This window comes from Salvelinus alpinus, chromosome 12 (assembly GCF_045679555.1).
Source record: "Salvelinus alpinus chromosome 12, SLU_Salpinus.1, whole genome shotgun sequence".
Lineage (NCBI taxonomy): Eukaryota > Metazoa > Chordata > Actinopteri > Salmoniformes > Salmonidae > Salvelinus > Salvelinus alpinus.
The window spans coordinates 44,696,031-44,710,063 of record NC_092097.1 but is presented as its reverse complement, the minus strand read 5'-3'; the positions used below and the strand labels follow the sequence as shown (position 1 = coordinate 44,710,063).

General features: G+C 44.2%; 1 protein-coding gene across 2 annotated transcripts; it reads right to left on the bottom strand.

Moving 5' to 3' along the window:
• Positions 1–3,177: 3,177 nt before the first annotated feature.
• Positions 3,178–12,422, bottom strand: LOC139536210 (ribosome-binding protein 1-like). Of its 2 annotated transcripts, XM_071336532.1 has the most exons (8): positions 12,009–12,422; positions 11,338–11,518; positions 11,121–11,217; positions 10,784–10,871; positions 9,355–9,531; positions 4,619–8,981; positions 4,421–4,523; positions 3,178–4,262 (listed from the first exon to the last, which is right to left on the bottom strand). In XM_071336532.1, exon 6 carries the CDS (start codon positions 5,951–5,953, stop codon positions 4,796–4,798), a length of 1,158 nt encoding a protein of 385 aa, XP_071192633.1. In that variant the 5' UTR covers positions 5,954–8,981; positions 9,355–9,531; positions 10,784–10,871; positions 11,121–11,217; positions 11,338–11,518; positions 12,009–12,422; the 3' UTR covers positions 3,178–4,262; positions 4,421–4,523; positions 4,619–4,795. The 2 variants fall into 2 exon arrangements, 1 of the variants encoding a protein (XP_071192633.1); XR_011667272.1 differs by lacking the exon at positions 4,619–8,981 and having other exon boundaries at positions 3,186–4,262; positions 12,009–12,394.
• Between the last annotated feature and the right edge of the window lie 1,611 nt (positions 12,423–14,033).

Sequence of the window (14,033 nt, the reverse complement as noted above, 5' to 3'; positions counted from 1 at the left end):
TTTTGAATAGAGTCTTGTGTCTTTTAATCATTTAAAAATTAAATCCCACCTGTTCCAACAATTTCTAGTAAAAGGTGATCAGTCTTTCACAGGAAATTCTTAGGAATCAGGGCATTTTGACACCATTAAAATGTTTCCACTCCCCTGTCTTTAGGAACAACTTAAATACATTTTTCAAAAAACATTTCCATCCTTCTGCATACCCAAATTGAAACTGAAGTGGAAAAAGCCCTTCCAATAAACCTACTAATGTATATTCATTCCCAGTACATGGTGCACTTACTAGTAAACCATAGCCAATAGCACACAGGGACTGGACTCACTTATCCAGAACTCCATTTTTTAGCCTTATCCAGATATTTTTTATAGCAGCTGACTTTAATTAACTGCTTTCCACAGTAATACAGTCTCCAATGATATTTTGACCAGAGAAGATTAAACCCTTTTTTTCTGGAAAAGAAAGTATACATATCGTTAATTTCACAACGTCAGCTTTTAATCTGCAAATAGTTTTTATTCCATAAACGTCTGAACATTTTTCAGAGAATGACGGTATAGAATGTCTAACAAATAAAATTCCATCTGTACTCTACTATATGTCAAGTCAAAACGTGATCTAATACTTCTTCTAGACCACATATAAACTGTAATCTCTATGAACCACTCATTGTTCGCTCAGAGACAATACACCGCCAAGTAAAAATTCCATTCACACTAACCTCAAACCGATTAGTTGTTTGTTATTTTGACAAGGAAATAAACTCTCGTATATTGGCATTTCCTGCTACCACACTAAGTTCTAGTGTCACCTTACACTAATTTTCCCCATAACCCGCTATATCCATATTCAAAACAGGGAGCTATTTTCTTATTTGTTTTTAGATATTGTCAATAGTTCTACTAATCACCCGCACGTCTGCGAGGACGAGTGGAACCACATTTGTCTTTTATAGTAATGTATTTTCTGAAGATAGAATGTTACCGGGTAATGGCGTCCCCCATTATCCAGTTTTTTCATATTCAATCCGAAGTCGGTAGAACTAATGTGCGCGTCTTTCAGTGACACCATGGCTTTTTAAAAACCCTCTATGCTAGGGAGAAACAATCATTTTTGTTTTCATGCCACTATTTATTCATTTATTTTTCCTAAATACTCCCATACACCTTTTATTTATTATTTTTCCGAGGTAGAGCTAATCTCCTTTCCAATTAATAATTCATTTGTCACATCACTTAATTTCTCTTATCAAAGCCTACTCTTTATAGTACAGACATTATTTCTGAATACTACAGAAGACTTAATGTCTTATTCTAGTACAGTACTTCAAATATCACTGTGTTTTTCCCTTTACAGATATCATTATTAATTCATTTTATCCGTTTGGTTTATTCTATTCTTATAGCTCTAATCAATTTTATGATTACATTTACATTACATTTAAGTCATTTAGCAGACTCTCTTATCCAGAGCGACTTACAAATTGGAAAGTTCATACATATTCATCCTGGTCCCCCCGTGGGAATTGAACCCTCAACCCAGGCGTTGCAAGCACCATGCTCTACCAACTGAGCCACACAGGTCCACTGCCCGCTCCGTTAAGATCTCTATCTAACGTCTTACTATTACCTTTATTTATTTATTTTGTCTCTACTTTCTTACCTCTTCTCCATATTCTTATTGTTTGATCCTATGGTCAATTTACTAGTGAGTCAAGCCACCCCTGTTCTCCTTTTTATCCTGGCCACTCGATTTTGCACCGCTGTCTACCCTGCAGGCTATTTTTAGACCGTAGCTTCTGTAGACACAGAGTGTCTTTTCCTCTTTCTTTGTTTCACAGTACGTAAATTCTTATGTCCTGGATTTCACTATTTATCTTAACCTACCTAGATTCATTTTTAACTTTATAGTATAATTTCAATTTATTGGCGCTCCTACTTTCTGTTTTGTTTCACACTTTTCTATCCGTATTTATACTATTCGGTTAACGCCTTTTTAAGTATTTTTATTTATTATTTGTTTTGACACCGTTTTTAGTAATTCTACTATGATCGCTTATTACTTTATCACATCAGTGTTTTTATCCTTGATTACAACTTATTTTTACTTCGATGTTTCTTAATTTCGTTCCCTCTATCTTAGTATTTAGAGGCACCCTTCCTCCACGTTCTACTCTGTCACAGGAAGACTGCGCACTCCTCTTCTGGACGCTCTGCCTAAACACACACACACAACTTGTCTTTCCTTCCCAATGTTCCTTTTATTATTTTTTTACACAGATCTACTCATTATTTACAACATTTTCATTCATACTTTTATGTTTCATCCGTTCATTCAATCCCTTTGTTTTTACCTCAAAACAACTTAGTCTTTCTTTATTGACTTAATTCACTTCCTCCTACATAAGCCTAGACTGCTAAGATTTCTACAATATGACGAGACTACTGTCTAATCGGATCAGCTTGTCTTCATATCCTATTCACCCCCCCAATACTGATCTTTTCTTCTATTATTAGAGTAGTATTGTGGCGTGACCTACTGAATTACAAAACCTTGTTAGCTAGACAGAGCGGTTTTTTATTCGCAGGATTTCTTTTGCATTTGAACGCCGCACAATCGGGCCAACGTTTTTCCTGCACCTACATATTTCACCCGTACAGTCCTCCTTTCAGAGCGGAAACTATGAATATTTATTTAACTACTGATTTATGTTTTGACCGTATAAGTTACTTTTGCAGTTGAACGCCGCACAATCGGGCCAACGTTTTCCTACAACCTACTGATTTATGCTTTGACCGTATAAGCTACTTTTGCAGTTGAACGCCGCACAATCGGGCTAACGTTTTCCTACAACCTACTGATTTATGCTTTGACCGTATAAGCTACTTTTGCAGTTGAACGCCGCACAATCGGGCTAACGTTCTTCCTGCCTTCTAAATATTTCACCCGTTCAGTCCTTCTTTCAAAGCGGTAACCATGAAATATTTATTTAACTACTAAATATTCACCAACAGACCCTTCTGCCGCGACGTGAATATCCCACCCCAAGCAGACCTCTTCAAAAATGTTCCTTTTTTAAAGAGCGGTATCGTGGCTTCCTAACTACTTATTTATGCAGTTCTCTGTTACTTTTAGAGCCGTTATTCATATGTAACCTGTCCAAGCATTCCTTCTACTAATTTTATTGAAGAGGTATCACAGGATTTTCTACCTACATTATCTGTTTTGACCGTATGGGCTGTCCCACATTATAGCCAACCATCTCAGCCAGATGCGCAAACAATCGCATCATTTAAGCTACACATTCGAACGGTCTGATCTGAACGAGCGCATGCATGCCCACTCTACATCTAACACAAGCAAAGTTCACAGCACCTATTCACTCAGTCTCTATACATGCGCATACATTTATATTTAATACAATTCCCCAAATTACACATACATGCAAATTCATTGAATTTAAAAGTTCTTTTGTATTTACTGGTTTCATTTTAGGAAATTTGAAAGAGAGACTTACGTGGCGCTCCTCTCGCTGAGACAGTATCTCTGAAGCAATCTTACACAAACATTTCAACTATTGTAAGAACTTGCTTACCGTCTAGTTGGGCGGCCACCCTTGTTTGCCAGATTGTCCAAAGAAACTATCTCCAGCCCTGAACGCCATTCCTCAGTCCCTTTCCCTCCTGGCTCAGCTCGCCAAATATGTAGTGGAAAATCATTTCAAATACAACGCTTACCAGAACTTTTAAAATCAAACATGCTCTTTATTACAACTGTACAGCCAACTGGCATGTCCCCGCGGAACACACCCCGCGGAACACACACCCACAACCTCTCAGAAGTCCAGTCCTTTATATCTCTCCCCACATAGTATTGTCCGTCCCTTATGAAGTCATTCACCACCATCTGCCTTCAATTAGTTTATAATGGTGGCCGGACCCTCTATCCCAGTGTGTGCAATTGCCTTTAGGCGCCACTCTGTCTGACATGTATGTTTGTAATAGAATGGTCAGACCATATGTCTAGTGTCCAATTGCCTTTAAGCGCCTCTCTGTCTGACATGTATGTTATTCTACTGTTCACCTCTTATACCCCCATATGTTATCCATGTGTCCAATCATACTCCTACATTGTCTTGCTCTTTCTTAGCAGATAATGACATGACAATAACAGTAGCTGATGTAATGAAAAGTTGGAGGGTGGTTGGTAATGGAGGACATCAGGTGGATACACGTCTGGATGTTGGGCAGAACCCCTATCGGTCCTGGAGAACAGGAGCAGAGTTAAAGGGAACAGGGTCGGAGACAGAGACGTAAACAAGCAAACACACAGGTTACACTTACTGGGAGATAAGTTGATGGATTAGTGCAGTGTTACAAATGGAAGATATGTACTTTAACACTTTTGGAAGGTATAGCCTACCTCAAGCTGTTCCCCCTCCAACTCAGAGCACAATCAGACTGATTCGAACTCACTGGTTCTGGTGGATGGGATACCTCCTGGGGGGCTCAGACAGTCAATGATCCTAAAGTAATTTGAAGAGGTAAATTGAAGAGGTACATTTTTATAACCTCAGGATAACTACCATTTCTTGCTAATGTCAACCAAAGCTTAACATACTTTGTCTATTGGGCTTCACAGATGTGTAGGGCGTTCCATCCTGGGGATTGTGTCCAAGAACCTCCCACTCCGCCTGCCCTGCATGAAGCTGAGCCCCCGGTTTGTGGGGCCGTTCAAGGTCAACGAGGTGACGTATAGGTTACAGCTTCCCAGTGACTACCGCATCTCACCATCTTTTCATGTCTCCCTTCTCCATGTCTCCCTTCTCCATGACTCCCTTCTCCATGTCTCCCTTCTCCATGACTCCCTTCTCCATGACTCCCTTCTCCATGACTCCCTTCTCCATGTCTCCCTTCTCCATGACTCCCTTCTCCATGTCTCCCTTCTCCATGTCTCCCTTCTCCATGTCTCCCTTCTCCATGACTCCCTTCTCCATGTCTCCCTTCTCCATGTCTCCATGACTCCCTTCTCCATGACTCCCTTCTCCATGACTCCCTTCTCCATGTCTCCCTTCTCCATGACTCCCTTCTCCATGTCTCCCTTCTCCATGTCTCCCTTCTCCATGACTCCCTTCTCCATGTCTCCCTTCTCCATGTCTCCCTTCTCCATGTCTCCCTTCTCCATGACTCCCTTCTCCATGACTCCCTTCTCCATGACTCCCTTCTCCATGACTCCCTTCTCCATGACTCCCTTCTCCATGACTCCCTTCTCCATGTCTCCCTTCTCCATGTCTCCCTTCTCCATGACTCCCTTCTCCATGTCTCCATGTCTCCCTTCTCCATGTCTCCCTTCTCCATGTCTCCCTTCTCCATGTCTCCCTTCTCCATGACTCCCTTCTCCATGACTCCCTTCTCCATGACTCCCTTCTCCATGACTCCCTTCACCATGACTCCCTTCACCATGACTCCCTTCTCCATGTCTCCCTTCACCATGTCTCCCTTCTCCATGTCTCCCTTCTCCATGACTCCCTTCTCCATGTCTCCCTTCTCCATGTCTCCCTTCTCCATGTCTCCCTTCTCCATGACTCCCTTCTCCATGACTCCCTTCTCCATGACTCCCTTCTCCATGACTCCCTTCTCCATGACTCCCTTCTCCATGTCTCCCTTCTCCATGTCTCCCTTCTCCATGACTCCCTTCTCCATCTCCCTTCTCCATGACTCCCTTCTCCATGACTCCCTTCTCCATGACTCCCTTCTCCATGACTCCCTTCTCCATGACTCCCTTCACCATGACTCCCTTCACCATGACTCCCTTCACCATGACTCCCTTCTCCATGTCTCCCTTCACCATGTCTCCCTTCTCCATGACTCCCTTCTCCATGTCTCCCTTCTCCATGTCTCCCTTCTCCATGTCTCCCTTCTCCATGACTCCCTTCTCCATGACTCCCTTCTCCATGTCTCCCTTCTCGGGGCCGTCCTCCAAGGAACGATTAGCGGTCCGGGTGGCAAAGATGGAAATCACTAATGATGTTGGGATCCAGAATGTCCTCCACCGGAACCCAGCACCGCTCCTCTGGACCGTAGCCCTCCCACTCCACCAGGTACTGGTGCTTTCAGTGGCCGACCGTCCAACTGCTCCAACTGTAGAAGATTGTTGGCTTCCACCGAGGTAACCCACTTAGGTAAACCTAGGAAGACTGTAACGTAGACTCTGGGAGTCAAGAAGCAGGTGGTAAGTTTAACCCTCGCAAGGCTGCATGCCCAGACGGCATCCCCAGCCGCGTCCTCAGAGCATGCGCAGACCAGCTGGCTGGTGTGTTTATGAACATACTCAATCAATCCTTATCCCAGTCTGCTGTTCCCACATGCTTCAAGAGGGCCACCATTGTTCCTGTTCCCAAGAAAGCGAAGGTAACTGAGCTAAATGACTATCGCCCCGTAGCACTCACTTCCGTCATCATGAAGTGCTTTGAGAGACTAGTCAAGGACCATATCACCTCCACCCTACCTGACACCCTAGACCCACTCCAATTTGCATACCGCCCCAATAGGTCCACAGACAACGCAATCGCAATCACACTGCACACTGCCCTAACCCATCTGGACAAGAGGAATACCTATGTAAGAATGCTGTTCATTGACTACAGCTCAGCATTTAACACCATAGTACCCTCCAAACTCGTCATTAATATAACAAAGAATGATACAACGTAGCGAGTATCGAGTAGCGTCTCGACATGAAACACAGAAACAATACTGCCTGGGGAAAGAACCTAAGGGAGTGCCAGATAAAGGGGAGGTTAATGGAGATAATGGAGTCCAGGTGTGCCTCATGATGAAGCGCAGGTGCGCATAATGATTGATGCCAGGTGCAAGTACTGATGGTTGCCATGATCGGTGGTTAGTAAACCGGCGACGTCAAACGTCGGAGGGGAGGCATGACAGTACCCCTCCGACGCGCGGCTCCAGCCACAGGACAACGCCGGCCAGAGGGACGGCCCCGAGGACGACTGGCAGGCCGGGTGGCGAAGATGGAAATCATGGATGATGTTGAATGTCCTCCACCGAAACCCAAAACCGCTCCTCTGGACCATAGCCCTTCCATTCCACCAGGTACTGGAGCCGACCCCCACAACTTCGGGAGTCCAGTAGGGATCTGACGGCATAGGCGGGACCTCTCTCGATGTCTGGGGTGGAGGGGTGTCGTGGGGGACAGCATCAGCCAGGGGACCAGGAACCACTGGCCTGATAAGGGAGACATGAAAAGGTGAGATACAGTAGTCACTGGGAAGCTGTAACCTATACATCACCTCGTTGACCTTGAACGGCACAACAAACTGGGGGCTCAGCTTCTTGCAGGGCAGGCGGAGTGGGAGGTTCCTGGTAGAGATCCAGACACAATGCCCAGGATGGAACGCAGGAGTCTCACTGTGGTGTCGGTCTGCCTGCAGTGGGCGGTGCGCTGGTGTCTCACGTGAGCCTCGTTCCACACTTATTCTGCATGCCTAAACCACTCATCCACCGCAGGAGCTTCGGTCTGGCCCGGGGTCCAAGGAGCCAGAGCCGGCTGAAAACCCAGAACACACTGGAAGGGAGTCAGCCCGGTGGAGGAGTGACGCAACAAATTCTGGCCGAAACTCCTCCCATGGAAGGAATTGGGACCACTGTCCCTGCCGGTCCTGTCAGTGACTCCTCAGGAACTTCCCCAGCTCCTGGTTTATACTCTCTACCTTCCCGTTAGACTGAGGCCAATGCCCGGAAGTGAGGCTGACCATGACCTCAAGCTTCTCCATAAAGGCTCTTCCTACCCATGATGTGAATTGGGGGTCACGGTCGGAGACAATGTCCTCCGGAAGACCATAATGCAGGAAGACCTGCTGGAACAGCAGTAGGGAGACCAGAGAGAAGGATGAAACGACAGGATTTGGAAAATCTATCCACAACCACCAAAATGGTGGTGAAACCGTCAGAGGGGAGATCAGTGATAAAGTCAATGGATAGATGAGACCAGGGATGCTGAGGCACGTGAAGGAGTTCCTCTGCTGGAGCATGCCGGGAGGATTTGGTTTGAGCACATACAGAACATGAGTTGATGTAGCGAATAACGTCCTGCGCCAAGGTAGGCCACCAATACTTCTCGGAGATAGATTGAGTAGTATGAGAAATACCTGGATGTCCAGCTGTGTGCGCCCAGGTCAGCAACCCATCCCTTAACCCCATGGGAACGTAGATGCACTCAGGAAGACAGGTAGTGGGTGCGGGCTCCCTCTCCAGAGCCTGGAGAATGTCCACATCTACATTTGTAAGTCGCTCTGGATAAGAGCGTCTGCTAAATGACTTAAATGTAAATGTAAATGTACATCCCAGACCACAGGGGCTACGACTCGAGAGGAAGGGTTTATGGATACATTCTGGACAGGAGCCTCTCCCGAATCGTGGAGACGGGACAGGGCATCGGCGTTCTTTGAACCTGGGCGATAGGTTAGCGTGAGGTCAAATCTCGTAAAGAAAAGAGGTGACCTTGCTTCGCGTGGATTCAGCCTCCTCGCTGTCCGTATGTACCTCAGGTTCCGATGGTCGGTGAGGATGACGAATGGGTCCTTGGAGCCCTGCAACCTTGGACCTCTCGGTAGTGGGGGCTCCCATCTGGTGCACAAAGTAGAGGGAGCACTGTAGTATGAAGCCACGGCATTTCAACGATGTGCCGTCATATTTATCCGGAAGGGACAAACGGGCATTGTTAACCTGGGCGGGTTGCTAAATGGGCTGGCTCGCTGGGTCGACTGGTGGTAGAGTACCCTCCAGTAGTTGAAGGCAACGCGTCTCAGGTATGTTCGAGACGTTGAACACTGTGAAGAACCTCTTCCATAGCCGTCCCCAGTTGTGCCAGCTGGTCTTGGTGTTGATAAAGTAGATATCCTTGCTCGTCGACCATCTGGGAGATGTTCTGATTTCCTGCTGCTTCCATTTTGTGAGGCAGTATTCTGTCGAGAAGCAGGTGGTAGGTTTAATATAACAAAGAACACGGAACGATACAACGCAGGAGTAGCGTCTTGACATGAAACACAGAAACAATACTACCTGGGGAAAGAACCTAAAGGAGTGCCAAATAAAGGAGTAATAAATGAGTGAGGTAATGGAGTCCAGGTGTGCCTCATGATGAAACGTAGGTGTGCGAAATGATAGTTGCCAGGACTGGAGGTTAGTACAGTAAACCGGCGACGTCGAACACCGGGGGGGGAGGAGAGGGATTAGACGTGACAAAGAGAAAAATATGTGTTAGGGATACTAAAACTAGCTTCAGGGTATTTTGTGTGCAAATGCAAATAGTTATTATCTGAGATTTTTTATATTCACTTTAACAGATGGTGACCCCAGCTAGGAGCGAAAAGCAGCAAGGTTTCCCAGGTCTCGCCTTCCTTTCGTCCTTCTTCCAAACCAAGTAATTTGCCTGGATGTCGTAGCACTTGGTCCCCTTCTTGATTCTGCTCCGGTAGCTCCCCTTCAGTTTCTCTTGTCGATGTTCAGTCTCACCTTGATTGATAACAGGAATAAATGCAGTTATATTTCATATTACAAATACATTCTCTCAAGTACAAATCATCCTTTTCTGTCTTTTCATTGTATTTCAAATGTTTTATTTTGTTTTCTTTAAAGTGTATTTAATAATTTGTCTCAAATCTCTGATATTATTTCATAAACATATCAAAAATACATCAATTCACACATCAAAAATATTAAATTCCAAACCAATTCACATCCTAGAATTCTTTACATTTATACCCCAAACACATTTACTCTTAACTTTAAATAACCTGTTTAGGTTATAATTATGTAACGTTAGTTGACTGTAGTTGACCCGGAGCTAGCCAAAAGTAAACATTTACAGTACAACAATTACAAAGATCTTAAACATCACAGTTACAACATTACATTCTCTTAACACTTAGGATATTGTCAGGAGTGTCTTTTAAAAAATGTTCAGGAGTTAACCATTTGTTTTTTTCTTGATCAAAGGAATGCACCCCCATCATTTCATTTTACACTCGACATGCTTTTTCTGTCTAGTACAAAGTTATACAATTACTATGTTGTTCAAAACCATTACATGTGGTATTCAGTGTATTTTTGCACTTTACTGACCTGTAACGCATGATAAATGATGAAACAGGAAAAAGTGGCTTCTCTTTCAAAGGTTCTCTCAATTATGAGAACACAGGGACAGGATCGCATAATATATAGTCCCAGTGCAAAGCGAATGTCAGTAGTAGTAGAAATGCATTGCAATGGCAAAACCTTGGAGGACTGACATTTCAGTAAATGTATTCTTCCCCAATACAAAGAAACAATACATAAACACAAATGTGACAAGACATTTTGTGTGCGTCACATATACAATTGCATTGTTTGCTTTAGTCAACAGCTGCGACTCCTGTCCGTACTAGGTGGAGGCCGGGATGCTGCTGTTGTGTGCAGGCCTGGATGCTGCTGTTGTGTGCAGGCCTGGATGCTGCTGTTGTGTGCAGGCCTGGATGCTGCTGTTGTGTGCAGGCCTGGATGCTGCTGTTGTGTGCAGGCCGGGATGCTGCTGTTGTGTGCAGGCCGGGATGCTGCTGTTGTGTGCAGGCCTGGATGCTGCTGTTGTGTGCAGGCCTGGATGCTGCTGTTGTGTGCAGGCCTGGATGCTGCTGTTGTGTGCAGGCCTGGATGCTGCTGTTGTGTGCAGGCCTGGATGCTGCTGTTGTGTGCAGGCCTGGATGCTGCTGTTGTGTGCAAAGAGAATTACCTTCAGGTTGTTCTCCCACCCTTCCTGGTACCAATCAAGGGACTTGTCCATGGCAGTCTTGAGGGTCTGGTTGGTCCATTCACCAAACCTGGAGGGGGTAGGAAAGCGATATCTATTGACAATGTAAGATATTGAAATGTCTGATTATGTACCGTGGAAAAACGAAAACAAATTGTATAAAAAAAGTCAACCATACCATTGGTGATAGAATACGACGTATAACATCCGTACCTTGATCCACACACACACGCTCTATAATATTAAACTGTGCTGTGGTCAAATAAAGCAACCACTACAAAACAATTCATCAGGGCAAAATTTGAATTGGGACACTTACCGATCATGTGCCATGGTGAAACAACTTTGATGGGCTTCAGCTCCAGCACAACAGTCTTCACCCTCTCAAATGTCTGGCAGGCTAGACAGGTACTGACCTTTAAGCAAAAAGTGACAAATTGAAACATGGTGTGCTCTCTGATATGACATTCATTGAAATCCTAATCATTTCAGATATAATAGAATGTGATTGATAAACAAAAGGTTATTTCACTTGCCCAGCTGTCCACCTCCTTGACAATTCCCGTCAGAAGAAGCGTAGGTTGATTTTGCCAATCATGCGCTTCACTCCGAAATGGCCTGCATGCATCTCGGTCAGCACGACCTCCTTCTCCTCCTCAGTAAAAATCCCCCTCATGTGTGACTGGCCACCCTTCCCCCATAGGTACATATGATTGCCTAACAGGTTTGGTAGAGAAGAGTTGTTGAAATACACAAGTCTAAGTACATTTGCACTGCTGTCTTTCTCTCTCTTTTTCTCTCTCTCTGTCTGTCTTCCACTCTCTTCCCACCCCTCTGTATCTGTCTAGCAAAGACACCTAGTTGAGGCCATTTGGAATTACCATAATTGCTTACACCTATCCATTTGATTCATCAGGTTTAATTATAGATAAATACCTCAATATGACAGACATTTCACTATATCAGCGGAGAACGGTTCATAATAATGTCTGGAATGGAGTCAATGCAATAAACCACTTTGATACCATTCCATTTACTTCATTCCAGACATTATTATGAGCCGTCCTCCCCTCAGCAGCCTCCACTGAAATACATGTATAGCTAGAAAATGTAGATGTCCAACTAGATAGAAAATGGTTGTTGGAAAATTATTTTACATAGCTAAATCCTTCCAGTTATCTAACAGAAGTTAACTGCGTAACATTACCCTGAACTGTGAATTTCTCTTAATGTTCCCGCCTCTTGTCGAGATCAGTGGTGCCATCATAGTACTTTTCCTGGTTGGACAGATATATGAAAATCTCCCCGAGAGATGCCATTGAAGTCCAAGCTACATACAAACAGAAAGCTACAATAACAGTTACATGCTGACCAGACCGGACACGTCGCGTGCGCGAGCGTTGCAAAATAAATGTAGAAATCCATGTTATTCAATTATTGCACCCACACTGCTCGCGTGCACCAACGAGTGTCTGCGTTGCCAGCGGGACACTATTTGGCAAGACCAAAACGTTTGAAAAAAAATGATTTAGCAGACGCTCCTAGAGAGACATACAGTAGTGAGTGGATACATTTCCTCACTTTTTCCTACTGGTCCCCCGTGGGAATCGAACCCACAACCCTGGCATTGCAAGTGCCATGTTCTACCAACTGAACCACATGGGACAGAGGACTTTCTAAAAGTGATTGTATGTTCTGTCATGCTTGTGGCTGAGGACAATGTACTATGACAGCACCACTGATCTCGACAAGAGGCGGAACATTCAGAGAAATTCACAGTTCAGGGTAATGTTAAGCAGTTAACTTCTCCAAATGCACACTTACAAACAGTATTGACTTGTCATACATTTTTTACAAAAAAAACAAGACAATCAACGGAGACCGTGGAGACTCATTCCAATACAACGTCATTCAGGTTGGTAGCAAAACCAATGAAAACACAACCAGAATACCTTCATTCAATATATACATCCATTTTGGGAATTCTATTAATGATCTACACCCACTGATTCATACAGAAACGCCTCGTGAGCTTAGTTCAACTGTCGTACCCCATCAGAACCCAAAATATAAGCTTGTATTACTCCAATGTTTGTAAAACAATTGTATAGCCATGGTTAGAACTATAATTTTGATATCATGGATGGTCAGTCCTTGCATCAAGGGGCGCAACTTTCACTGGGGACGGGGACGGGGACATTCTGAAATTGCATTTTTGTCCCCCCCAGTTTTAACATTAGAATGTGATACAAAACGAGGCAACAGTGTGCTTTAGGACCAGTGTTTATCTGACTGGATACAACAACAACAACAAAATGTATATATATCTATATTATGCCCCCCCCCTTCTAAAACCAAAGTTGTGGCCCTGCTTGCATCAATAGCTCTGTCTATGAATTTGAATGTGGTTACATTTCTCCAGGCCCATCCCTCAGCTTTTTACCAAATCAGAGGTGGGGTGACTGCTTTGTTATTGTTTCAATTAAGGATAGTAACTTTAAAAACCCTCACTAAAAGAAGCTAGGAAACAAATCAACTGGGAGATAGGACAGTAAAACAGATGACGAGAGATGGAGTCAGTGTACTTAAGGACTGCACTGTCTGCTGAATTTAGCTGCTTCCTAAGACTTGACTTAGCAATGAAACGAGCAGGTGCACACACACACACACACACAGTGACATAACCAGCTAAGGAGTCAGATAGCTACCAGAAGAAGTTCGACGGACTGCAAATACTGCTACACAATGGAAATGTATCATGCATTCTACACACACACACACACACACACACACACACACACACACACACACACACACACACACACACACACACACACACACACACACACACACACACACACGCACACAACTCGCAAGGACTTTGTCCAGAGCATGGCAAACCCCAGACAAAAGTGTCAGTGATGAGACTCCAACAGTCAAGCAGAGAACAGCTGCTGTGTGTTGTAGAATATACCTACCCTATCTACATCCACACAGATAACTACAAGTACTATTGACTTCAATACAGTGTTTTATCAGAAATATGCTTATTGGCTGGAAAGAACATGTCAACAAAGTATGACTCATCTGTTGTGGTCAAGGTATTTCACATGCCAAACTGTGATTTAATTTTCTAACCAGCAGAGGGCACTGTTTACTATCGCTCCATAGCACTCACTACTGTCATCATGAAGTGCTTTCAGAGGCTAGCTAAGGATCAATTCACCTCCAT

What these genes read in the sequence shown, in the direction of transcription:
- LOC139536210 (XM_071336532.1), bottom strand. Translation starts at nt 5,953, where the DNA reads ATGGAGAAGGGAGTCATGGAGAAGGGAGTCATGGAGAAGGGAGACATG.